General features: G+C 42.8%; 2 protein-coding genes across 3 annotated transcripts; both read left to right on the plus strand.

Moving 5' to 3' along the window:
- The first annotated feature begins 456 nt into the window (after nt 1-456).
- LOC103304214 (eppin) lies at nt 457-26,934 on the plus strand. 2 transcript variants are annotated; one of them, XM_028137685.2, is made up of 4 exons: nt 457-607; nt 2,008-2,139; nt 5,835-6,002; nt 6,520-6,791. In XM_028137685.2, exons 1-4 carry the CDS (start codon nt 517-519, stop codon nt 6,525-6,527), a joined length of 399 nt encoding a protein of 132 aa, XP_027993486.1. In that variant the 5' UTR covers nt 457-516; the 3' UTR covers nt 6,528-6,791. The 2 variants fall into 2 exon arrangements, with proteins under 2 accessions (XP_027993486.1, XP_027993481.1); XM_028137680.2 differs by lacking the exon at nt 6,520-6,791 and adding an exon at nt 26,629-26,934 and having other exon boundaries at nt 459-607.
- Nucleotides 8,768-25,650, plus strand: WFDC6 (WAP four-disulfide core domain 6). Its single transcript, XM_054724231.1, has 3 exons — nt 8,768-8,855; nt 16,154-16,285; nt 25,580-25,650. Exons 1-3 carry the CDS (start codon nt 8,768-8,770, stop codon nt 25,648-25,650), a joined length of 291 nt encoding a protein of 96 aa, XP_054580206.1.
- Nucleotides 26,935-27,741: the final 807 nt, after the last annotated feature.

Here is a 27,741-nt window from a genome sequence, read left to right on the forward strand (position 1 = left end):
AAAAGAAAAAGTCAGGCAAAGACACACAGAGACACAGAGAAGCAAAGAGATACTAAGGGATCAAAAAGACACATTGTCAGAAACAAAAGGGGTGTGCCAGTTAGTGTGCAGATAAAATGGAAAATTAACAGAGAATGAGGACATTCCACAACTCTCAAAGTTATCAAGAAGACCCCATTCATTTCCAAGGTAGCCTGGAAAGTGAGACAAGCTTTGCCCACTCCTCTCACCACTACCCCATGGTTGACCAGAGGACCCAGCCCAGCGCAGGGGGCTAAGAACCAGGACCAGGAGCCATCCAGTAAGAGACCTTTCCCCAGGCTGTGGGTTACAGCTGCCAGCTAGCCACACTGATAATCTCAGAAACATGGCGTTCCCAGGGAGAAAGAGGGTGGCTGGCTTGACTCCAGATCTCATATCCAAGATACTGACTACTAAAAAAATAGGCTGGACAAAGGCAGCCAGACATTTTTATGTTCTCGAACCACCAGACGGACAGGCCAGCTCTTCTTTAGAATGGTGTCTTCTGGACTTTTGAGGATCCTGGTGGTATCCATCCTTCTAGAGAATGTCCAAGGATTTAGTCTGACTGACTTGCTCTCTCCAAGTAAGTAATGGGGTCTCAAGTAACTAGAGTTACTTTTCACTATCTTAGCCTTGGTCCTGGGTTGGGAAAGGAGAGAGATATTTGGAATATTTCATCCTATTTCCCTCTCTGTGGAAGGTCCCTTCTATGAATGCAAGAATCCAGACCCAAGGTAACCCTTACTGCCCCTTTGAAGTAGAGGGTCTTTCTTGGGGGAAGGTGGGGAGGGGCTGGGAAGAGTCATAGGATATAATATTTGTGGGAGGGTCTATAAGAACCCTGGGAGCTTAAGGAACCTTCCTCTTACCTCACACAAAAATAGCTCCCTTTCTTGGGACATCATTCCTATCGATTCCTGATTATTTCGAATACAGTCTTATAAAGTAGCTCTGCACCTCCAAAGGTTCCTTGACTTTGGGATAAAGGACAGTATCCAGAAGTTCCTCTGAAATTAAGACAGTAATATTCCATGACTATATAGTAATAATGTTAATTGCTACCATTTTACAGAGCACTCAGAAAGTAGGGATTTAAAGGGAGGGATCTGGAGTCAGACTTGGTGGGTCCAAATTCTGGTCCCACCACTTAGTAGCCATGTAATCTTGGGCAAGTTACTTAAACTTCACCTTCTTCAGTTTCCTTATCTGCCAAATGGGGATATTAATAGAACTATTACGGGGATTAAATGAGAGTTAATATAACTGCATCAGTTACTGTAATTATAGCTTTATATGTGTTGTCTCATTTCTTCCTCATAACTCTGTGAGGCTAAAACGATTTTACAAATGAAGAAACCAAGGCTCGGAGAGAGTAAGTGGTAAACCAAGAGTTAAGAATTTAAAAACCTAACTGTCTGATGCCAGGGCGAGTGGTATTAATCACTGTGCAATACACTCCTCCCCCTCAAGAAGGAATTCCCGAACACTGACTCCCTGACCAGGCCAAAATGACCAGATTTGCTTAGACCAGTGGCTTTTAATAGGGTGATTTTGCCTTCCAGGGGACATTTGCAAAGTCTGGAGACATTTTTGGTTACAACTGGGTGTGCTATTGACATCTAGTGGGTAGAGGCCAGGGATGCTGCTAAACATCCTATGATGCGCAGGACAGCTCTTCTCTCCCATCAAATAATTATCCAACTGGAATGTCACTAGTATCAAGGATGAGAAATCCTACCTTAGACGGGCTGGGCTGGTGGTGGGACTAGGGATGGGATAAGAAGGTAGAGAGTGAGGGGTGGTCAGGAAGGAGGGTGGTGCAGGCAGTGCTGGGAAATACAGGAGGACACCCTGAGGAAAAGGACTCCTGGGAAGAACAAAGTAAAAGCAAACTTCCCTGGCTCCCCAGAGCTGCCTCGGGTCTGGAGAAGATGGGCACTGTGCCCTCCATGACTCATGGTTGTAAAACTGTCTCTTCCACAGGGAGATGCCCCAGAATCCGAGAGAAATGCGAATTCAAAGAAAGGGATGAGTGTTCGAAGAACAAAACCTGTCCGGACAAGAAGAAGTGCTGTGTCTTCAACTGTGGGAAAAAATGTTTAGACCTCCAACAAGGTATTATTCAGAGCCTCTGACTAACCAATCCTTCTACCCAAACCCTCACCTTCTGCCCGCTTGAGCTGGCTTTGTCCCTGGTGTGCTAAGGGTAGGTGTCTGAGCAACACTGCTGGGCTTGGGAAACCTGGGATCTACATTCATCCCTGCCCCTCATATGATGTCTGACATTAGGCAATGTCTTCATTTTGTCTGGGCTTCGTTTTCCCCTGCAAAGGGGTGCAAGGGTGTGACTGAATCAGATGGTCTCTTGGCTAGTTTCCACGCTTACTCTTTGAGTCCCCAGTGGCCATTGTTGGCCCACCATATACCAACATTGTTGCTGCGAATGGTATCATCTAGCTTCTTGCTCTAGAGTGCCCGCCTCTCTGCCTAACATGGTAAATCTAACAGCACCAGGAAATCTCCCCTGACCGCTTCAGACTAGAGAGTTTTTCCTTTGCTGCTACAGTCTTCACTCCATCCCCATTTCCCTGGGTTCCTGAAAGACTAACAAAGATTCTTCGTTTGTTTGTTTGTTTTGTCTGTGTTTTTATTAATCCTCACCCGAGGATAATTTTTCCATTGCTTTTCAGAGAGAGTGTAACAGAGGGAAGGTGGAGGAGAGCGAGAGAGAGACAGAAAGAGAAAGAGAGAGAGAGAGAGAGAGAGAGAGAGATCATAAATAGCAGAGGCCATGCCTTTTCTTTGTCTCTTAAAGTATCTAGCACATGGTATGTGTTCAATGAATGACTTATTCAGTCCAGGTCAAAGATTATTTATTTATTTATTTATTGTTAATCCTCACCCAAAGATATTTTTCCCATTGATTTTTTTAGAGATAGTGGAAGGGAGGGTAAGAGGCAGAGAGAGAAACATCGATGTGAGAAAGACACATCAATTGGTTGCCTCCTGCACACTCTCTGACCGGGGTGAGGTACATGCCCTTGACCAGAATTGAACCCTGGACCCTTCAGTTCATTGGCTGACCCTCTATCTACTGAGCCAAACCAGCTAGGGCAAAGAGTCTTTACTTCTTCATTGTTTTACCCTCAACATTCTGCCAAATTCAGACTTCCTGCTAAGAATGGGGTTCCAAGATGAAATCAAACACAACCCTGCTCATTCGAAAATTCACAACCTCACAGGTGAGACCAAAGACATAAACAAATGACAAACATGCACATGCAACTCAGAAGCACCATAGAAAAATGCAGGTTCAATTTAGCACCTGTGGGGGTGTGGAATGCAGGATGGAGTCAAAAACACCATAAAGGAGTTGATGTCTGAAAAAGATTTTGAAGGGGGAATAGGAGTGTCAGTAATGAACAACAGTGGGGTGGCAGAGGAAATATAGAGTGAGAGGTGTGAAAGTGTGGGATAGCATGGTGTGTTGAAGGTTGCAGGAGTGTGTAGCTCAGAAGGGTACTGTGGTAGGGGAAGGTCCAGAGTCGAAAACAGGAGGCAGATCGTGAAGGGCCTGTGGGTCATGAGGAGACTTTGTCACAAAGTCAAGGTCTTAGTGTGGAATGATGTGATCAGGATGTGTTTCAGATCCACCAGGACCTTCTCTCTGGTGGGCAGCATGAGGGGTGGGTTGGAGGGGTCAGGGATGGAGGCAGGAAGATCGATTTGAGGTCATTTCAATAGCCCAGGCTTGAGACACTGAGACTTAAAGAGAGCACCAGATGTGGTGCATACATGCATGGAATATTACTCGGCCATAAGAAAGAATGAAATCTTCCCATTTGTGACAATGTGGATCAACCTAGAGGGTATTATGCTACAGCCCCATGAAACAAGTCAGACAAAAAAGACCAATACATATTATTTCACTTATATGTGGAAACTAAAAAACAAAACAAATAGAAACAGTCAAAGATACAGAGAACAAATTAATGGTTGCCAGATGGGAGGAGGATCCAGGATTGAGTGGAAAAGATAAAGGTACTAAGAAGTACACATTAACAGTTACAAAATAGTCCCAGGGATGTATATAGCCAATAATATTGTACTAACTATGTATAGTGCTAGTTGGATACTGGAAATATCAGGGGAAACACTTGGTAAAGTATGATTGTCTAACCACTATGCTGCACACCTGAAACTAAGACAAAATAATATTGAATGTCAACTGTAATTGAAAAAAATTTAAAATATTGTATTAACTCTGTAAGGCAGGCGTCCTCAAACTATGGCCTGCAGGCCACATGCGGGTGTTTTTGCCGTTTTGTTTTTTTACTTCAAAATAAGAAATGTGCTGTGTGCATAGGAATTTGTTCATAGTTATTTTTAAACTATAGTCCGGCCCTCCAATGGTCTGAGGGACAGTGAACTGGCCCCCTGTTTAAAAAGTTTGAGGACTCCTGCTAAGGTGTCATATGGATACTAGACTTACGGAAACCACTTTGTAAGTTATAAAAATGTCTAACCACTATGCTGAAACTAATATAATATTGAATGTCAACTATAATTGAAAAATAAATAAATGAAAATTTAAGAAAAAGAGTGGCAGAGATGTAAGCTGTGAGGAAGTGAAAATCAATAGGACTTAACTGTTCAGCTGAACTAGCAGTTTAGTTCGGACCTGTTTTGGTTTGCTAGGGCTGCTGAAACAAAGTACCACAGACTGGGCGGCTTTAGCAACAGCAATGTGTTGTCTCACTGTTCTGCAGGCTAGAAGTCCAAGGTCAAGTGTTGGCAGGGTTGGTTCTTTCTCAGTTGTGTGTGAGAATCTGCTCCGTGCCTCTCGCCTAATTTCTGGGGGTATGCTGGGAACGGTTGGCATTCCTGGGCTTGTAGACCTCGGTCTTCAACTTCGCATGGTGCTCTCCCTGTGTGTGTCTGTGAACAAATTTCTCCTTTTTCTAAGGACATTGGTCATACTGGATTAGAGATGCACCCTATTCCAGTATAACTCATCTCCATTTCCAAATAGGGTCACATTCTGAGGTATTGAGGATTAGGACTTTAACATATAAATGAGCTGGGGGGTGGGGGTGGGGGGAAATGCAATTCATTCCATAACAGGAATGAAACTAACCACAGGAAGAAAGGGGCCTTGACCATCTGAAAAACTACTCTCACCTTCCCTGCATTGGACTTTACTCATGATCACATAGTCTCTTCTTGGCATGCTTTGGAAGGCAGAGTAAATGGCTTATAATTTCTAATTTCCACATCTTTTATTTATTCAGGGCATGTTTATTGATCAGCTACTCTCTGCCAAGCACTGTGCTCAAAGCTGCACGTTCAGATACAGTCAAAGAGCTCGTAACTTAGAGGGCCATGAGGGTGGTCCCACTTGCCCTCAGGACAGCCCTGTGCAACAAGCAGGGTGAGACTTTGCATTTCCATTTTACAGAAATGGAAGTCGAGGACAAGATAGGTAATGTGGGAGGTCGACGGGCAGACACTGAATTAGGAAAAGAATCTTAAAACCAGAGTCTCCTCACTCTCAGAGGAGACAATGAGGCCAGTGACCAGAAGGGAAGGGAGATACCGATGTTTTCCAGGGAGGCAGATGCCCAAACAGCTCCACTTTAGGGTCTCCCTGCAAATGTGCACAATACATCAATGGAGCTGGGCCCCAAGGTGTGATAAGGTGAAAAGGAGCCTGCTCAATTTCATCCTATGGGGGTTGCCAAAGGGACAATAACAGTTGTATTTTTTCAGGGTGGGCACTCTAAGTTCTCAACTCTGGGATCTCCCTGCAGATATATGCAGTTTGCCGAAAAATCCTGGTCCCTGCATGGCTTTTTTTCGTCGCTGGTGGTATGATAAGAAAAATGATACCTGTTCCATCTTCATCTATGGTGGCTGCCAAGGAAACAACAACAACTTCCAAACCAAAGACCTGTGTCAGAATATGTGCTCCAAAAAACGTGAGTCCCAAGGGCCCCGATATCCCATCCTCATCAGGGCCACGTGGGAGGTCTGGGTGTTGGCTAGTCCATTCTAAATGGCTGCATCCTTGGCTGACTAGGTGCTGACACAATCAGCTCCAAGCAGGAGGAAAGAATACATCTCACAGAGGGTTGGACAGGGGCTTTCTGGGAACTGAGACTGGGAAAAAACGTGGTCATGAATCAAAGCTGGCAAGTGGAGGGAGGGTGCAGATGTGGTGAAATCTCAGAGACCAAACTTCACAGAGGTCACATGACACCCAGCCTAGCGCTGGGCATGTTGACCAACCACCCAGCCCATTAATTTCCTCATTACAATGCCTTGCTAGTAATCTACTCCCATCCACATCCATTTTTCCTTTAAGGAGATGTATAGCTTCCCAAAGTAAACTCACTTCTGTTTAATGTCCTGTGGAAATGTTCAAACACAACTTCAAGACTAGTTCTGAAGATAAGCCCAAGATGCTCAGCTGGTCTTGGTCTACATTCTCAACAGGCTTCTAATCCTGAATGTATACGAATTAACCGGAACTCCACCAGGATTTGGCTCATGACTCAAGGCTCTGTCTGTGTGCCTGATCGGCACTCCAAGTTGGCTTCCTCTGCTCCACTCCCAGCATTCCAAGGCCTTAGCCCTTCCCAAGACTGAACCCCTGAATCTGCTTCCCCCTTCTTCCATTTTAGCCTCTTTTCATATAAAATATCATGTTTTGATTCCATTTCTACCATCCAACTTCCAGCAACCCCTGTTTATACCTATGTAGCTCCCAATTTTCCCCAATAAAGTACTCTATTTGATCCTGTGCCTCTAAGGCTGAATGACTCACATCTGTTGGCACATTATGGTTTGTGGAGAGTAAAAGCTTACTGAGGCTTCTGAAGACACCATTAAAGGGAGTGAAGAAAATCAGAAACTTGAAAATTGATACCCCAGGGATATTGTTATTCTCCTCTGTTTCTTAAAAAAAATTGCAAGACCCTTTTTATGACAAGGGCTCCTGGGCATTGCCTTAGTTTGAATACCCCAGTAATTGATCCTAGGACAAGGGCATGGGTAAAAGTAGTTTATTTGGGAGATAAATGTGAGGAGTGGGTAAGTGATACAGGAAAGCAAGTAGTTGATAATGAGCTGGTTACCACTGTGCAAACTGTAGCTTAATTCTTCTGGAGATCTTCCACAAGACCATGTAAAACATGTCTCCGTCTTCAGTTATGGGGAAGCTGAGTTGTGTATCCACTGAGTCCCATATTCTCCCAGATGTCTGGGGGGCATGAAGTCCCTCATTCTTCCAGGCTGTTCTGTATGGAATCTGAGCAAGCTCCCAGGAGCCAGAGAAAACTCTCAGCAGAGAAGTAGAGACTCTGATGCTTGAAATGGAAAGCCATCAATATGCACTCGATATTATTCTGCCATAAGAAGGAAGGAAGCATGAATACGTGCTACACTGTGGGTGAACCTCAAAAATATTACGCTAAGTGAAAGAAACCAGTCACAAAAAGCCATACACTCTATGATTCCATTCATATAAAATATCCAGAATAAGCAAACTCATAGAGGTAGAAAATAGATTAGTGGTTGCCAGGGGCTGGAGTAAGGCTGGGGGAAAATAGAGAGTGACTGCTAATGGGTGTGGAGTTTTCTCTTGTGATGAAAATGTTTTGGAACTAACAAAGGTGATGGTTACACAACATCATGAAGGTACTAAAAAGCCACTTAACTGTTCACTTAAAATGGTTAATTTTATATAATGTGAATTCCATCTCAATTATAAAAAATGGATTAGAAAAAATAATGTTCATTAGAATTGCAGCTGCAGGTGAGCTGCGAGTATGTCTTACTGATGCTTCAAGCCTTAAATTGGAAAGTTCAGTGGAATAATCTTAAGGCCCCACCCACTGATTCAGCTGGTTCTGGGGTCATAACTGACATTTATTTACTATTTCCCTCCTGCATCACCTATTCCAAATTGAACCTGACGATAGAAGCTCTCCGTTGGACCTAACATTCTCTCGGGCTTTCAAAGCACCATGATCTTGATAGGCACTCTGAAGATTTGGTTCAATCTGGAATCAGCCTTCTCCTTCCTTCCATGCTATTCATGGCAATAGCTTTACTCTTTGATGATGGTTAAAGAAAAGGGGTGGCCCAAAGAGAAGAAAGAGGAAAAGGACCCGAGGGAAATAGAAGGGCAGGGAGAAAGAGACCCAGACTGTGAGAGACTCACAGAAAAAAAGAGAAAAAGACAGGGACAGAGTAGAAGAGGCACAGAGAGAAGAAAATAAACAGTGTGAGGAAAAACAAGCAGACAGAAAAATAAACATGCCAGGAGAAGAGTAAGGTTGAAAAAAAAGACAAGACCTAGGATACTCTTGACCTCCAAACTCTCCCTGAAAAATGAAAGACCTTGGAATTGAACATTCCCTCTGCTAAAGGAGTTTAGAAGCCCCAGATAAACTTTGCCCCTTCTCTCTCTGGTTGACCAGACAGCCAGAGAGAGCCTCAGCTCACTTGAGGACTAAATGCTGCCTATCAAGAGCCCCTTCCCGCAGGGTTGGTGCTGTGGGTGTCAGCTAGTACCACTGATGGCCTCGGGGACTTGGTGTTCCTTGGAGGAGGGAGAGTAGCAGGCTGGTCTCCAGTGACACTCTTGGAGTGTTAAGCTGTGTCAGGGCAGCCAAAAGCTCTGAAGCTGCTGCTTAGCATTGTTCTTAATTTTGGTGCCACCAGACCAGCCCCTCCTAAAATGGGGCTCTCAGGACTTCTGTCAATACTGGTGCCGTTCATCCTCCTGGGTGGTGTCCAGGAACCTGAGCTGGTTGAGGGGTTCTTAAGTAAGTATTGGGGACTCAGTCCTCTCAGTGGAGAAATGGAACTCAGATGGGAGGAAAGAACAAATAATTCTATCCCTGAGAAATGCTTTCCCCCACCTCAGCCTGGGATCCTGGGTGGGAAAGAGGGGAGATATTTGGATTCTTCTTTTCAGGTAAAATGCCTCTGGAAATGCAGGAAACTGTCTGTGGCAACTGACCCCCACACCCCCACACCATCATTATGAGAGGAGATTTCACAGGAAACAAACTAAGGGAACTGGGAAGCTTAAGGGTCTTCTCCATATGAAAGGCCACTCCCCCTAGCACTACCCTTCCCATTGTAGGCCCCGAAAGTCTTCCCACACCCACAGGGGATCCTTGCCTTTGGGGTAAAGAATGGTCTCTGGAAGTCCCTTGAAATGCTGAGATATGAAGACCCTCATAATTAGCAGCTAAAACACACAGAGCATTCAGACCATAGTGGAGCCATACTTCACAGGTTCAAATCCTGGCTCTACTTCTTAGCAGCTGTATGATGTTGGGCAAGTTCTCCTAACTTCCCCGTGCTTTAGGTTCCTCTGTTTAGAAAATGTGAATATTTTATATTTTATCTTTATTGTTGAAAGTATTACAGATGTCCCTTTCTCCCCTCCCCCCACCATTGACCCCTGCCTGTCCACTCCTGCTCCTCCCCAGGCCTTCATGGAAGTACTGTCTGTTTCCACGGGTTATGCATATATGTATATAAGTTCTTTGGTTAATCTCTTCCAGTCCTCTGAGAATCATCAGTCTGTTGCATACTTTTATGTCTCTGGATCTATTTTGTCAGTTTATTTTATTCATTAGATTTCACATATAAGTGAGATCATATGATATTTGTTTTACTCTGACTGGCTTACTTTGCTTAGCATAATACTCTCCAGGTCCCTCCATGTTCTCTCAAAGGGTAAGAAATCTTTCTTTTTTTATAGCTGAATAGTATTCCATTGTGTAAGTAGACCACAGCTTTTTTATCCATTCATCTACTGATGGGCAGGCACTTGGGCTGTTTCCAGATCTTAGCGATCGTAAATAACTCTGCTATGAACATAGGGTTACATACATTCTTTCTATTTGGTGTTTCAGGCTTCTTAGGATATATTCCTAGAAGTGGGATCACTGCATCAAACGGGAGTTCCATTTATAATTTTTTGAGGAAACGCCACACTATTTTCCATAGTGGTTGTACCAGTCTGAGGTTGTACCTTCCAGCAGGGAACTAGGGTTCCCTTTTCTCCGTATCCTCACCAGCACTTGTTGTTTGTTGATTCATTGATGGTAGCCTTCTGGCAGGTGTGATGTGGTACCTCATTCTCATTTTTTTGTTTTTGTTTTTAATGTGCACATTTTTATTTTAATTACTCCTATTTGAAGGTTCTTATTTTTGACACCAGCAAGGCATTTCATTATTATCCACTCTGTAAAGGTTCCCACAGGGCAAATTCACATTATTCTCACGACTATGCTTTGGAGTGACTCGGTGTGTCAGCAGATTCATCACCAATCCACCTCACCAGCCCTTTGTATCTTTCTACAACGTTGAAGCCAATAGCACACTGCAACTTGTGTAAACAGATAGGGCACAGATTTAGGGGGCGCTGGTCAGCTTCTTCCAAGCGGTTGGAGCCTTGCACTAGGCATGCAATCCACTGCAGTGTCGAAGTCCACATATGTGTCAAAAGGACTGAAGCAGCAAAACATTAGTCATTTCAGGAGTATAATAGCTATCAAACACCGAATAGCCACTTGAAGATTCTTTTCTGCGGCACCTTCACATTGCTTTCATAGCTTGAGCTGTAAAAATCACTGCCATATCTGGCAAAGCTGAATATCCCCACACCATCTGTCAGAGAGGCCTGTCCAAAGACAAAATTTCAGGAGTCTCTTGGGTGAAGATGAATCATTGTTATTCCCGCAACACAGAAGTCATCCTCAGGTTTCTTCTTTTTTAAGAACTTCAGGATGTGCCCTGCATGGATTTGAAGGTGTTGTGTGTTATCACTGACAGTAAAGGAACACCTTGTTGCAGAGACAGGAACTGGTTCTAGGCGTTTTACTGTCAAGCCATAGAAAACTGCTTCACAGTAGCCCTTGAGCCATTTAATAGATTTTTCACTGATAATTCTGGTGTTCCCTAGAGATCCAATGCACTGTATATAAATACTGTGTTTCTCTGGAGCAGGTGTCTTTCTGGAAGGATCATTTAAAAACCCTTCAAAGTCTTGGGGAGGCTCAGGATGAGAGGTGGTCCAATCTGATGGAGAATGCAAGGTAATGGGTCCAAAGAGATCACTGGCTGGTTGGAAGTCTTCGTTCATCAAACACCACTCTGCAGCATCAACCTTCTCATACTGGGACACGAGCACGGGGTTCTTTGAGATGAGAGCTGTTCTAAGTGTCTGTTCGAGTGCCGTACCATTTTCATAATGACAGCCTCTTCCACTCACATCATGTTTTAGGTAGAGCTTTCATCCTCCATGTGAATGGGTCAAGCAGCTGTTCCACCACGAGGCTCACAAGAACAGGCATGTAGGGCCTGGTCTGGAAGGTGTTGTGCGGGGGTACCTTCACCCCGTACCCTGCCTGGCCTGGGTGACACCAGACCGCCTGCCTACCGCAGTGGCCCCTGTGCACTTCTCCTCATTGTCGTTTTAATTTGCATCTCTCTGAAGATTAGTGACACTGAGCATTTTTTTCATAAGTCTCTTGGCCATTTGTATGTCCTCTTTGGAGAAGTGTCTATTTGGGTCCTCAGCCCATTTTTTAATTGGATTGTTTGTCTTCCTTTTGTTGAGTTTTATGAGTACTTTATGTATTTTGGAAATTAACCCCTTATCTGATGTATCATTGGTAAACATGTTCTCCCATACAATGGGTTTCCTTTTCATTTTGATGCTGGTTTCTTTTGCTGTGCAGAAGCTTTTTATTTTAATGTAGTCCCATTTGTTAATTTTTTCCTTTGTTTCTTTTGCCCTAGCTTCTGTATCAGTGACAATTCTGCTACATGAAATGTCTGATATTTGGCTGCCTATGGTTTCTTCCAGGATTTTTATGGTTTCACATCTTACATTTAAGTCGTTTAACCATTTTTTTTTTTTTAGTTTATTCTTGTGTATGATATAGTTGGTGGTATAATTTCTTGGTGTGTTTTTTTTTTACATGTCCAATTATCCCAATTATTGAAGAGATTGTCTTTACTCCATTGTATGCTCTTGCCTCCTTTGTCAAATATTAATTGAGCATAACAGCTTGGGTTGATTTCTGGGTTCTCTGTTCTGTTTCATGGATCTACTAGTATATGCCTGTTCTTGTGCCAGTACCAGGATGTTTTGATTATAGTGGGTTTGTAGTATAGCTTGATATCGGATATTGTGATCTCTCCAACTTTGTTCTTCTTTCTCAAGATTGATAGGGGTCTTTTTAGGTTCTGTATGAATTTTTGGAGTATTTGTTCTAGATCTGTGAAATATGCCTTTGGTAGAGTGTCTTTATCTAGTTTTGGAATAAAACTGGCCTCATGAAAAGAGCTTGGAAGTGTTCCACCCTCTTGGATTTTTTGGAATCGATTGAGGAGGATAGATGTTCGTTCTTCTTTGAATATTTGGTAAAATTCCCTTGTGAAGTCGCCTGGGCCAGGGCTTTTGTTTCCTGTATTTTTATTACTGCTTCAATTTCATCAGTTGTTATCAGCCTATTCAAGTTTTCTGATTCTTCCTGATTCAGTTTTGGAAGATTATATTTTTCTAGGAATTTGTCCATTTCATCCAAGTCATCCACTTTGTTGGCATATAGTTGTTCAAAGTATTTTCTTACAACACTTTATATTTCTGTGGTGTCAGTGGTTACTTCACCTCTTTAGTTTCTGATTGTATTTATTTGGGTTATCTCTCTTTGTTTCTTTTTTTGTTTTTAATCCTCACCCGAGGATATTTTTCCATTGCTTTCTAGAGAGTGGAGGGAGGGGGGGGGGGAGAGAGAGACACATTGATTGGTTGCCTCCTGAATGCACTCCTACTGGGGCTGGGGAACTTGCAACCGAGGCACATGCCCTTAACCAGGAATTGGACTCTTTGGTTCACAGGCCAACACTCTATCCACTGAGCCAAACTGGCCAGGGCTCTCTTTGTTTCTTGATGAGTCTGGCTAAAGGTTCATCAATCTTGTTTATCTTTTCAAAAAACCAGCTCTTGGTTTCATTGATCTTTTGTATTTTTTTTAAGCCTCTGTATCATTTATTTCCACTCTGATCTTTATTATTTCCTTCTTTCTACTTGCTCTGGGATTTTCTTGTTCTCTTTCTAATTTTTTAAGGTGTAGGGTTAGATAGTTTATTAGAAATTTTTTGTTTGTTTGTTTCTTCAGATAGGCCTATAGTGCTATGAATTTCCCTCTCAGGACTGCTTTCGCTGTGCCCCATAGATTTTGGGTTGTTGTGTGTTCATTTTAATTTGTTTCCAGGAAGTGTTTTTATTTCTTCTTTGATCTCATTGGTAACCCATTCATTGTTTAATAACTTGCTATTTAGCTTCCATGTGTTTGAATGTTTTGGAGTATTTTTATTGTAGTTGATTTCTAGTTTCATGCAATTGTGACCTGAGAAGATGCTTGATATGATTTAAATCTTCTTGAACTTGTAGAGACTTAGTTTGTGTCCTAACATGTGGTCTATTTTTAAGAATGTCCCATGTGTACTTGAAAAGAATGTATATTCTGTAGCTCTGGTTGAAATGTTCTGTAAATATTAATTAAATCCATTTTATCTAGTGTGTCATTTAGTGTCCCTGTTTCCTTGCTGATATTTTGTATGGAAGATCCACCCAGTGATGTCAGTGGGGTGTTAAAGTCCCCTACTATGATTGCTGTCAATCTCTCCCTCAAAGTCCTCCAGAAGTCTTTTGTTTGTTTGTTTGTTTTGTTGTTGTTGTTAATCCTCACCTAAGAATATTTTTCCATTGATTTTTTTTTAAGAGAGAGTGGAAGGGAGGGGGAAAGACCGAGAGAGAAACATCTATGTGAGAGAAACACATCAATCGGTTGTCCCTCACACATGCCCCAACTGGGGTAGGGATTGAGCCTGTAACCCAGGTACATGCCTTTGACCAGAATCAAACCCAGGACCCTTCAGTCCAAGGGCTGACACTCTATCCACTGAGCCAAACTGGCTAAGGCCAGAAGTTTTTAAAATATATTTGGGTGCTTCTATATTAGATGCATTAACATTTACCAGGGTTATATCCTCTTATTGTGTCAGTCCCTTTAGTATTAGGAAGTGGCCTTCATTGTCTTTTGTTATGGCTTTCATTTTGAAGTCTATTTTGTCAGATATTAGTATTGCTACCCCAGCTTTTTTTCCATTTCCATTTGCATGGAAAAAAATTTTTCATCCCTTCACTTTCATCCTACGTGAGTCTTTTATTCTGAGGTGGGTCTCTTATAGACAACATATATATGGGTGGTAAAGCTAGTAAAGCAATTGGCAGGTAACATGTTTTCTAATCTATTCAGCTACCCTATGTCTTTTGATTGGAACATTTAAGCCATTTACATTTAAGGCTATTATTGATAGGTACTTATTTATTGCCACTTTTATTCTTTATGTCTGTGTTGCTCTCTCTCTTTCTTCTTCTTACAACGGTCCCTTTAGCATTTCCTGAAGTGCTGGTTTGGTGGTAATAAATTTCTTCAGCCTTTTGTGTGTGTGTGTCTATGAAGCTCTTTATTTCACCTTCAATTTTGAATTATAGCCTTGCTGGATAGAGTAGTCTTGGATTCAGTCCCTTGCTTTTCATTACTTTGTATACTCATGCCACTGCCTTCTGGCTTGAAGTGTTTCTATTGAGAAATCAGCCAAAACCGGTTTGGCTCAATGGAGAGAGCATTGGTCTGCGGACTGAAAGGTCCCAGGTTCAATTCCGGTCAAGGGCATGTACATTGGCTGCGGGCACATCCCTGGTAGGGGGTGTGCAGGAGGCAGCTGGTCGATGATTCTCTCTCATCGATGTTTCTAGCTCTCTATCCCTCTCCCTTCCTCTCTGTAAAAAATCAATAAAATATATTTTAAAAAAAAAGAAGTTAGTTATTAAAAAAAAAAAAGAGAGAGAAATCGCTGGAAGTCTAATGGGAGCTCCCTTGTAGGTAACTTTCTGTCTCTCTCTTGCATCCTTTAATATTTTTTCTTTGTCTTTAACATTTGGCATTTTATTTTGATGGGTCTTGGTGTGGGTCGTTTTGGGTTCATCTTGATTGGGACGCTCTGTATTTCTTGGACTTGTGTGACTTTTTCCTTCACCAGGTCAGAGAAGTTTTTCTGTCATTATTTCTTCCAACAGGTTCTCTATTATTTGCTCAGATTCTTCCAGTACCCCTATGATGTGGATGTTGTTACATTTCATGTTGTCCCAAAGCTTCCTTCAACTCTCCTCCTGCTTCTTAATTTTTCTTCCAATTGTTGTTCTAAATGGGTGTGTGTTTTCTACCCGTCTTCTAATTCACTGATTCAGTCCTCAGCTTCTTCCAGTCTACTGTTGATTCCATCCAGGGTATTCTTTATTTCAGCTATGTCACTTTTCATATCTGATTGATTCTTATTGCAGGTCCATGCATCCAGGTGGACGATGTGTCAAGATGACTGGGTAGGCTGTGCACGCTGCTTGTCAAGGCAGCAGGGTTGACCCTAAAATGTGAATATTAATAGGGCTTACCCATAGAGTTGTCATGAGGGTTAAGGAGAAAAATACAAGTACATAGTAAGTACTTCATTAATATTAGTTATTATTATTATGCCTGAGGCAGCCGCCAATTGCTTTATTAGCTTTGTCACACAATCATCAAAACAATCATAGGCAAATAAGGTAATAGAGGATCAGAGATGGTGCCTGCCATACCAAAGGTTGCACAGAATTCAGAAGCTCAGCCATCTAACTCCAAAAATGGAGAGCTCAATCACCAAAAGCTCTGGCACCTCCACCCACCCCACCCTCACTCAGAGAAAGTCCAAATGCAGGAAGGTTAAGTGAACAGAATAGTCCTAGGGGAGAGCGTCCTTCTCCTTAAAACTTTGTGGGTGGTGGGTATAGGGGAGAAGGCTGAATTTAGGGATTAGATTGTAAATTGTTATGGGGTGGAGATGGGGGCAGCAATGTGCCAATCATAAGCCCTCTGAAGATCACTGCTTTCTGTGGACAATGAAGTGAAAACAAACTTCCCTAAGTCGGCAGTGGTGCCCTAGACCTGGGAATGGTGTTCTGGCCCCTTCAAAGTCCTTTCTTCCCTCCCCTTAGACATGTGTCCCAAAATCAAAGTACATTGTGATATGAAAGAAACAAACCAATGTCTAAAGAACAGACAGTGCCCAGAGAAGATGAAGTGTTGCAACTTTAACTGTGCAAGGAAATGTTTAAACCTCAAACAAGGTAACTCAGAAATCCCCTGAACTATTCAATGCCTTCACACCCTACCCCCACTTTCTGCCCACCTACACTGACATTACTAGACCACTTCCCTGGTTCACTGATGGCTGGCGTCTGATCAACAGTCTGGGTGCATCTTTTAATTAATACAAATCCTGGACTTGGAAGGAGGGGGTGTTGGGAGTCATGGATTTTATCTCTTTTCTATTCATAGTTAGGTATGTGATGTGGGTAATGGAGTTTTTCCTTTAAGGGACTTAGTTTTCCACCTGTAAGAAAGATGGGAGCAGGGGAGTGGGCATTAGATCACATTGTCTCTTGGCTGCTTTTCTCTGATCCTCTGAGATGCCAAATAGACAGTGAAGTCCCATCAAATGCCAGGTGATAGAACAGCTATAGGACACAGATATACAATTTTTATTTCCTGGTTGCGCTTTTTCTAGGCCTCTGTCTATATAAATCCAAAATGCCTTCCCTAACTACCTTTGTCCTCCTTCACTCTTTCCTCTCTGCTCATATAATTGAGCTCTAAAGAAGACCATCAAGGAGTATTCATCCATTCATTCATTTTACAAATACTTACTGGTTTCCCTGACACCAATGATAGACTCCACTTGCTCATTGTAGCCAGGGAACTCAGTAAAGTTTTTCCGGGTAAAAAGATCCACAATTTAAGACCTGCGAGATCTTCAACTATACGGTTCTAAAAAACAAAACAAAACAAAAAAAAAAACCTCTCTTTATTCCTCTTAGCACTATGTATAAGATATTTGCTCTATAAATGCTTTTTGAAGTTCAGGATGCTTTCGATTTTTAAAAATATTTTTAATTGATTCTTTAGAAAGAGGAAGGGAGAAAGAGAGAAAAAAACATTGATATGAGAGTGAAACATGGATTGGCTGTGCCCTGTATGCCCCCTACTGGGGATCAGCTTGCACCCCAGAATGTGTCCTGACCAGGAATTGAACCAGTGACCTTTCAGTGCACAGGACGATGCCCAACCACATCAGCGATTTTATTTATTTATTTATTTATTTATTTATTTAGAGTGTGTGTGTGTGTGTGTGTGTGTGTGTGTGTGTGTGTGTGTTTTACTGTGAACATTCCTGAAGCATCCACTCAGTGCCAAATTATTTGCAAGGAACTGGTATACCAAGATGACATAAGGCACAAATCTCACATTCTCATGGAGGAGTCAGAAAATACAAACAAATAATTATATAAAAGTGGTAAATGTGTGTGCAAGATTGAGAAGCAGTACAGAAAAGGAGTGAAGCACGGAGCCAGGAAAGGCAACATAGAAGTGTTTGATGTCTGAGAAGTGTTTGAATAATGAAAAGGGTTGTATCTAGTGGGCAAGAGAGAGAGGTGGACATTCCAGGCATGTGCAAAGGCATGGAGGGGTGTAAGAGGCCACTCCTCCATGACTTTGCACATGTCTGAAATGTTCTCTAGGGAGGCAGGCACCCAAACTGCTCTACTCTGCAATCTCCTTGCAGACATATGCAGTTTGCCAAAGGTAGTTGGCCCCTGCCTGGCCTTCTTTGCACGCTGGTGGTATGATAAGGAAACTCAGGCATGCTCCAAATTCATCTATGGTGGTTGCCTAGGGAACAATAACAACTTCCAAACTGAATCTATCTGCAAGACCATCTGCAAAAAAAAGAAAGTAAGTCCCATGGGTCCCATTTCCCATCTCACCTGGGCTACCCTGGGAGGTCGGGTGTTGGCTGGTCTGTTCTAGGAACTTAGCAGGTTTGGGGCTGATATAACCAATTCAATCAGGAAGTAAGAATGCACCTTTGAAGGGGTAAGTAGCAGAAAAAGAGGGTGGGAAGGGAAGCAGTAGTCAAAGTTGGCAAGTATGAGATGAGTAGAGGGTACATAGAAAGCTGAAGTGGTGAAGTGTCTGAGACCAAGTCAGAAGAAGGCCCAGTAAACAAGCCCAGTGCTTGGCACCATGAATCAGACAGTCACTCGAGGCCATTACTTCTCACCAAACCTCATCAACAATTCTCCTCCCTTTCCTTCTTAAGGTGATTATAGCTAGGACAACCACATGCTATATTGATGGCATGAAGATACTTTTGAGAGCAAAAGGAAATACCATTAATTATGTTATTGGGAAAACAGACATAAACTGGGACTTTAATGGAAAACCAGATCATGTGATCACTCTCTGAGCCCCTGAAGTCACTCCACTTCTGTTTTCTCTTCCTGTGAAAAGATGCAAAATGATCTTATAGCAAACACTCCCACACCTTCCTTCTCTCTTTCTCAGGCGTATCTCTTATCTCTATTTCTCCTAAATGCTAAGGATCCTGGCGAGACTTACAACCAGGGGAGCAGTGGGCAGTGGCAGCTCATCCCGGGCTAACCCTCTGAACCATCTTCAAGGCTCCCTTTTCTCTGACTTTATAATGAGCTAACAGCAGCCCCACCTTGGCTCGCTTCTGTCACTGACTTTTACTTCTCAGTGAGTCCACACTGCCCTGCATGGCTCACTTCTTTCCTATGATGTTTCTATAGAGCCAAAGCAGGACACCACTTAGCCTCTCTCCTGTTACTTCTTCTACCCTAAGCCCTTCCTTAGTTTCACTGTCCCCAGAATTAATAAACATACTCTAAAAATCACACACACACACACACACACACACACACACACACACACACACACACACACCCCTTATCTCCCTTTTCCCATTAACTGCAAGGCTTAGTTCCTATGGGGATTAAAGTCCAAGTATCTCACCCTTTTCTTTTCTGCTACCTCACAGGGTCGTGGTCTTGGGTAAGATAACCTGAGCTGAAACAACCTCCAGGATTTGGCTCATAACATAGGCTCTCTCCATGTGTGCTTGACTGATGTCCCATATTGGTTTTCGCTGGCAAAATCTCCGCTGCCAAGAGCTTGGCTGTTCCAAACACCAATCCCCAGGATTTGTTTATTCCTCCAGCTCAGCTTTTCTTCACATATAATGCCCATCGCCCTTTGACCCTGTATCTTCAACTCTTGGGCCCCCGTTTATCCTTTGGAAGCCTCCAGTTTCCCTAATAAAGTGCTCTGTGAGGTCTGATATCTCTGAGGCTGAATAATTCACATTTGCTCCCTGAGTGCAGTTTTTGGAAAAGAAGTCATTGGTCCTAGTGACATCAAAAGAGGGAGAGAGGAGTGGGAAAGTCCTGCAAATCGAGAACTCTGGTGACACCGTTGCCTAGTAAAATTGTCATAAGATGCTTAAGAATGGAACCAGAGCCGATCCATGTTTTGTATGGTCTAAAGCTTATAAAGTTAGGGGGTTCATTTCATAAACAAATATAAATTAAATTAAAAAGTGAATATTCTTCAAGTGAGAAAGAAAATTGCAACCAATTGCAAATTTTAAAAAGCTAATAAATATCACATGTTGCATAAGATCCATATATATTAATTATTAAGTGTTTACATATATGACAGCAATCCTACAAAACTCAATTTCTGTGGAAAGATAATTCAGTCTTTTGTTGAACATGGTTGAACAAAAATTATTATATTTTTATTTTGATTGCGGTTGGGATGCATACAATAGAAGCATGAATGCACAGTCATACTTGATATTTGTGTCCTAAAAACACAGGAATTTAAATAAATTCTCTTTTACACAATTCCATCAAGAAAACCTAGTTGGGACAGGGTAGGGTGCAGGAATGCTCCTCTCAGGACCTCAGTTTTCCAACCATGAGTTGAAGGTGGTGAACTAGTGTCAAAGAGTACTTCTAAATGTGAGAAGATAAGGCCGCTCAGGAGCCCTCCCCAATCTGATAAGCACCTGGGCTTTTCCAACCCATTGGTGCTTCTCAATCCTTGCTTGGGGTTGAAGTACATGAGTGACTGGAACAGAATCATCTGTCCTAGGGGCTCATGAACCAGAGAGGTCCTGGGAAATAGCCAGTGTGCCCTGTAGTTGATAGCATCTGCTCACCTGCTCAGAAAGAGCCCAGAGCCCTTGTGACTGAGCACAGGGAACTCCATGCCTTATAAAAACCTCAGTGCGAGATGCTGCATCTCTCTGCTGTCAACTGTTTGTTCATTTCTCTGCCCATTAGAACCTAGGGAACACCTCGAGTGGAATCTTTTGGTGTTATTCATGGTGCCATGCAGACCCGAGATCCCCCTCATCTTCCTCTCCTTTTTATTCTCACCTCAAAGCTTCCTGCAGAGCCAGAAATGCCCACAGGAAGCTGTGGATGGTTTGAAAATTCAGGAGATGTCCAAGCTGAGGATATTAGAGAGTTCCGCCAGCCCAAATAACCCTCCTTATTTTTTTTTACATGTACAAATGGAAGCTTCTAGTAGGAAATAGACATCCAAGATCACACAGCAAATCAATAGCAAAACTGGAGCTAAAATCCAGGTTTGAGTGTAACAGGTGTTGCCAGATCCCACAGCCTCGTTGGAAATCAGGGTGGATATAATGGCTACTTGTCACTTAGTTGTTTTAATATTCAGCATCTCTCTTTTTTTGGTTTTTAAAAATTCTTTTTTTTTAATCTTTCCTGTTGAAAGTATTACATATGTTCCCTTCACCTGGCCCCCCCCCCCCCCCGCCCAATATTCAGCACCTTAATGCCATTCCTACAGTTGAAGAATTCCCTACCATAGCGAGTCTTTGTGTAAGGTAACACCAGTGTTCCATTATGAAAGTTGGAAGGCCAGACTCTCACTCTACTGGGCGGGTTTAGTAATGGGCACAGAAACCATACTCAGTATTTCAAAGAGCAAATTTAATACTGAGAATTGGTTACATGGTTATTGGGAGGATCTGAGCATTGGAAAGAATTGGAGCATGTGTAGCAATCAGAGAGAACATTTTCTCCAAAATAACAGGATAAAGTGAGACTAGTTCCATGAATAATAGAAAAAGTTTTGGGCTTGGGCATCTGGATTCTAATGCTGGCCCAGCCATTAATTTCGATGTGACAATAAGCAAGTCATTCTTCCCTCTGAGACCCAGTTACCATACTTGCACCATTAGGGAAAGAACAAAGAAAGGACCTTTCTCTCATCACTGGGGCACTTCCAACATGTAAAGAATGAAATTACTTTTGATTGAGATCCATTGATTTGGGTGATGTAGAGATGGGGAAGTAAATGTGGGTGGGATTTTGAAAGAACAAAGTTTTCTCAGTCAGATTCTAAACTCCACAAAACCTTTATCTTTTCTAGAAGGAAACAGACATCACTTCAACACCAACAATATGTCAGAGGATTTTCTGCCTTGTCTCATTACACTCTTCTAAAAAAGTCCTTGGAATAGATATTATTACCTATTATCTCATCCTTACTGGCCCCAGGGATGTTCAAAAAGATATCAGTGGTGTTAGTGACGGGGAAAAGTCACTAACTCTACTCTGAAAGTAATCAACCTTATTTTGCTCCCTACACATTTATTTTGAATATAAATAAGGTAAAAATATAGAAATAAACTTTCTTAGTAGGTGTATGCTTATGTTCTGTAAGATGAAGATGAAGAGGACCTGTGCAGAGCAGTAGGGGACCCAGTAAAGCACTGTAGACCACACACTTTCCAGGAAGACCTGGGAGTCCAAGCCCTTGTGCTCCGTCTGCCTCTCAACGGGTGAGCGGCACTCTAGGGCAACAACATATCAGGAAGGGAGAACTGAGTCAATATCACTGTTATTGAGACCTAGGTTTTGTGTTGGAAGGACAGTTTCCTCTCTAATTTAACAAGTACTGCTATATGAATGTTGTAAGATATCTCAAACAACTTTAGCAAGTCTTCTGAGGAAGATGGTCAAACATCATAGAATCGTTTAAATTCATTGTTTGCCATTGAGCAGATCAAGGATTTTTTTCTGTAGCCAAATCACCTAAGTGGCTGACCAATACCAGTGCATTAAAAACTCAGAGATTCTAGAGTCTTTAAAAAACTGAATTAAAATAAAATAAAAGGTCTTAAGGTGACTCTGATATATTATAAGTTCAGGACTACTGGTCTAAAACTCTTCTGATGTAATTTCACACGTCTCATTTATATAACTTCCTTGGGTCTTGGTTTCCTCATCTGTGAAATATGCAAAACTATAAAACCAGTGTCAGAGTTTTTGACAAGCACACAAGATGAGTTATGTAAGATGTGCATAACATACTGCCTTGGATGTTAATGTTCCATAAACAATAAAGATTAGTATTATTATTAGAACAAACATAGTAAAAAAAAAAAAAAGGCAGGCATCCCTTTATGATACCAACCACGCAGATGCAAAACTTGTAGGGTCACAGCTTCCAGAAAAGGGGTCAACCTGGAGCTTCCCACAGCGAACAGTTTTCATGTCCTATGAATAAAGCTCCAGGCTCCTGGGTTCATAAACTCTTTCTCTCTCCTCTATTTATATTCAAGCTATTTGGTATAGAGCGCTAATAATTATCTTCTGCTAGAAATTCTACTTGGATTTCTGAAGATATAAATTAACTCTACTCTGAAAGTAATCAACCTTATTTTGCTCCCTACACACTTATTTTGAATATAAATAAGGTAAAAATATAGAAATAAACTTTCTTAGTATATGTATGCTTATAATAAATGTATTTGTTATATGTATAAGCAAGTCTTCTCTCCAAATCCCTGTTCCCCTGTTCTGTAAGATGAAGATGGTAATAATATCTATTCCAAGGACTTTTTTAGAAGAGTGTAATGAGACAAGGCAGAAAATCCTCTGACATATTGTTGGTGTTGAAGTGATGTCTGTTTCCTTCTAGAAAAGATAAAGGTTTTGAGGAGTTTAGAATCTGACTGAGAAAACTTTGTTCTTTCAAAATCCCACCCACATTTACTTCCCCATCTCTACACCACCCAAATCAATGGATCTCAATCAAAAGTAACTTCATTCTTTACACACATATATGGTTGAAATAGGGTACGACTCCTATGATGAGTACAAGTGCTAGATAACTAACAAGAGCTTCCTGCTATTTTCTCAAATGTGCTTTTAACAAATCTTACACTTGTCCTCCATATTCTGGAACATTAGCAACCTTACCACCCAAATCACCTGAGGAAGAGCCAAGTCACTGAGTTGAGGCCAAAGATCCCCCAGGACAACCCAGGTACAGAGTGGTTTTCAAAGGCCAGTACCTCCCACACCACCCACAAGGCCTGTTCAGCCAAATAAGTACAACAAATACATCCAGTAAGTACAGGCACATCTCATCAAGCACTGCCCTCACTGCATGGAGTCCTGATCACACGGCTCCTATTGGAAATATTTTTATAATTAAAAAATATTTATATCCATAACTCCTCTGCAAGGTTTTCTAACCTTGGCACTATTGACGCTTGGGGGCAGATCACTCTATGTTGTGGGGCTATCCTGTGCATTGTAGGATGGTTAGTTAGTAGCATCACTGGCCTCTGCCAGTAGGCGCCCCCATCCCCAAGTTGTGACAATCAGAAATGCCTCTAGACATTGCCAAGTGTCCCTGGGGGGTAGAACTGCCTCCTCCCCAGATGAAAATTGCTCTCCTGAATTGTGTTTTAAAAGGTCAGTTTTCACTTCCTGGTCAGCTGCTCTAGAAGAGGGAGCAATGTGGGAGCTCGAGCATCTACCTACACGCAGTCCTGCCTTTACTCTGAATGGCAAAGGCCAGTCTGTTCACTCCCTGGGGACCTCCTTCTGCCATTATTTTGGTTTCTGACTAACAGATTTGATAATCCAAGAGAGCTTAAAAAAGAGACAGGAATAATCCTAGTGGACCCACTACAGTGCAAAAAAAAAAGATGTATTACCAAGATGTTGAAATGCAGACTTTTAGATGAGTCTTTAAGAAAATAAAGGCAGAGGAAGCAGTGAAGGTGAGCAGGCCATGGGAGGGTTGACCAACCATTGTGTGAACTATAGTTTGGAGAAGCAATGTCCAAGGAATGAGTATCATCATGGCTGCAGGGGATTTAAAGAGAAAGAAGGAAGAGTTACCGCTAATGTGCAAAGATGGGTAACACATTTCTATAGATAACAAGTATGGTTCTAATCTAGCTTGCACTCCCATTTCCAAAAAGTTCAACATACACACACACACATCAGCAAATGGCATGTGTCTGTGTGTGCATTTATAATGTATGAAGCATTTGTATATTCATTGAACACTTGTGCAGTTCTGGGAAGTATGCTAAACTAGCATCATTGATCTCAATGTATAGTTGATAAACTGAGGCTCAGAGAGATCACATGACTTTCCCAAGGTCAAAAGCACCTGAACTCGCCCTAACCGGTTTGGCTCAGTGGATAGAGCGTCGGCCTGCGGACTGAAGGGTCCCAGATTCGATTATGGTCAAGGGCATGTATCTTGGTTGCAGGCACATCCCCAGTGGGAGGTGTGCAGGAGGCAGCTGGTCGATGTTTCTCATCGATGTTTCTAACTCTCTATCTCTCTCCCTTCCTCTCTGTAAAAAATTAATAAAACATATATTTTTTTAAAAAGCACCTGAACTCAAAAGCACAACCTTAGACTTAATATCCCATACTCACTATATCCCACCAAATTATGCCAGCTTTGCCTTTTAAAAAATCAAATCTCTGGAGGATCTGGGAAAGGAAGTGGGTGGGAATGTGCTGGTTCCTGGCAATTGAGGTGTGTCTGCAGACAGATGATTCTCTAAACCAGACAAAGTTGGCCCCTTCTACACAACAATGTTCCTCTCATAATTCCCTGGGAGACTTCGGATGAGAGGAAGCACATAGTGGGAACTCAGTAAGTGTTTGATGAATGAATGAATAATACAAGGGCACTGGAGCTGGACAGAAGAGGAGCCCAATCCTGGCTTTTGAAACTCACTATCCATGTGACAATGGTCAATGTACTTTAACCTCTCTTCACGTACAAATTGGGGATTCTAAGTCTTGTAGGAATCCTGTCAGGGTTCAAGGGAGGTGATATATGAATAGTAGTTTATACGGTGCTTGGGAAGGTAAATGTACTCAGTAAATGGTACCTATTGTTTTATTATTGTTACAGCAGCTTCCACCCTGAAGTGTAATAAAGTGGCCTTGGATAAATGCCAAAGATCAGATAAGGTCAAAGAAAAGAGTCAGAGATGTGCTTTGGCTGGACACTCTGTTCCAGGGGAAGCTCAACTCGTGATTAACAAGAGTTAGGAGTGAATGAGCCGAATATGCAGCCAGAATTCTCCCCATTGGTCCCCTTTCTCCCTAAAATGCCAACCCCGGGCTGGGCCACTGGCCGGGTGGCACCATGCAGCTCCGGATCTCTCTTCCATTTCTTCTGCTTCTCACCTTCAGCCAAGAGTTTCAATCGGAAGCGGGAACAGGTTGGTATGGAAGTGGGAGCTCCAGGAATAGGCTGGGAATAGCGAAGGGAGAGTGGCAGTACAAAGGAAGTCTGTTCTTTATCTCAGACCGTAGTCAAGGCAATTCACTTCATCAAATATACATGCTGGGTGCATGCGGTGTGCCAGCTACTGTGCTAGGTGCTCAGGCTAACGTAACGAGTGAAGCAGAAACCCTGCCTTTGTGGAATTCATATTCCAGTGGGAGAGAGACAGACAATACATAATACACAGATGATAAACGTGCTGCAGAAAAGAGAAAAACTAGAGCTGGGTAAAGGGTGAGACCCCTGCTCTCCAGAGTTCTCTTGGTCGAGGAAGGGAAAGAATGAATGAGAGCAGCTGCTATTTATTGGTGCTTTTCTATTTATCAATGCTTTCCATAGGTTATCTCTAAGCCTTCGGTAAGTCTAAAGTGTGAATATTATGCCCCATTTTACATGAAGGAAACTGAGTGCCAAAGATATAGGTGATTTGTGTAAGATCACACAGCTAGAAATTTGAATAAACTTTGAACCCCACTCTGAGATTGTAAGTCAGCCCTTTCCTATAGGATATCTCCTCTAGAATGATGATGGGACAGGAGGTGGAAGCCTGAGAGAGCTTACTCATCAAATCCTAGAAAATCAGATCTGAAAGGATGCTCAGAGATGATGGAGTTCAACTCCCTAATTTTACAAATGAAGAAATGAAGATTTGGAGAAGTTAAGTTGGTACAGTTATCCCACAGTAGTAAGTGGATTTGAATCCACTAGAACAGGATTCTCAAGTCTGGGGTTTTTAGCACAGCTGTCTACTCCCAGAAGTGAAAAACCTCAATGTCTGTATGGACGGATAAGGCCATTGCTGTGTGGGCCAGATGAGCTGGATGGGAAGAGGTACAGGGCTCGGTTGCTGTATAAAGCCTCACAGTTGTGCCCGTGGCCATCCTAGCCCCTGGCATATGGGACAAGAAGGGAAAGGTGATAAGGTTTGCCTCTCTCAACCACCTTCTCTATTTAGGCCAATCGAGTCACCATCAGAATCACCAACCGAGTGTCTCCCCAGAAGATTGCAAACTTCCAATGGAAAGGGGCCCTTGTCGAGCCAAACTCCCACGGTGGTTTTACAACTCATCAACTTCTGGATGTGTGCTGTTTCACTACGGAGGCTGCAACGGCAATGGGAACAACTTTCTGAAGAAAGATGCATGTGAGAAAGTCTGCAAGAACATCTAATTTCCGCATAAGAGCCCGGTACTCCCTGGAGTCAGGATTGCTCTATGGCAATAACAGGTGTTTTTGTGAACACGAGATGCATTTCTCCACACCACATTTATTCTCCTTGTTGTGTTCTTAAAACCACTCACTTCTGTGCCTGAACTTCCATAAGTAAGCACATGATCAGCCAGAAGTGGGCACATGAACTGGGGGGCGGGGGCTTATGATCAGCTGGAAGTCAGCAGGTGAACAGGAGGTTGGGGGCACTGATCAGCAGGAAGGGGGGCACCTGAACAGGGGGCGGGGCCTCCTGATCAGCCAGAAGTGGGCAGGTGAACAAGGGGGCAGAGGCAGGTGATTTTGCCAGAGATGTCAGGAGAGGATGGAGGAGGGCCCAAATGAACACTGAAGCCATGTGGCCAGGAGCACCCTGCCTCCCGCCCACCCAGCCCCCGGGGCTCCGTGCAGTGATAGTGCAGTGGGCATACCAGGGCAGGCTGTTTGGTGGGAAGTGCAGGTAACTTGGCTCAGGGACTCCTCCGCTTGCCAAGCCCCAGGTTGTAGGATGATGCCGGGTACTCCAAAGCCCCGGCCTAGCTACTCACAAGCCTTTCCCCTAATGAGTCCAGCCTCCGGCTCCCCTTCCTGAAGCACCCGGGTTGACAGGGGCCAGCAGCTGGGTTGTCCTGCCTAGATTCTAGATGCCAAAACTGAGGCTCAGAAAGGGGGAGCAGAGGTCCCTAACCTTAGCCCATCTCCCACTCAACTCAGCCCAGACAACAGGGGGTTCCACCAGCTGCCAAGGGGGTGGGGTAACATGATCAGGTGGAAATGGCACCTGAATAAGGGGGCAGGAGCAAGTGAGCAGTGGGCAGTGGCCAACTGAACAGGGGGTGGGGCCACGTGGGTAGCCAGG

This window comes from Eptesicus fuscus, chromosome 12, assembly GCF_027574615.1.
Source record: "Eptesicus fuscus isolate TK198812 chromosome 12, DD_ASM_mEF_20220401, whole genome shotgun sequence".
Lineage (NCBI taxonomy): Eukaryota > Metazoa > Chordata > Mammalia > Chiroptera > Vespertilionidae > Eptesicus > Eptesicus fuscus.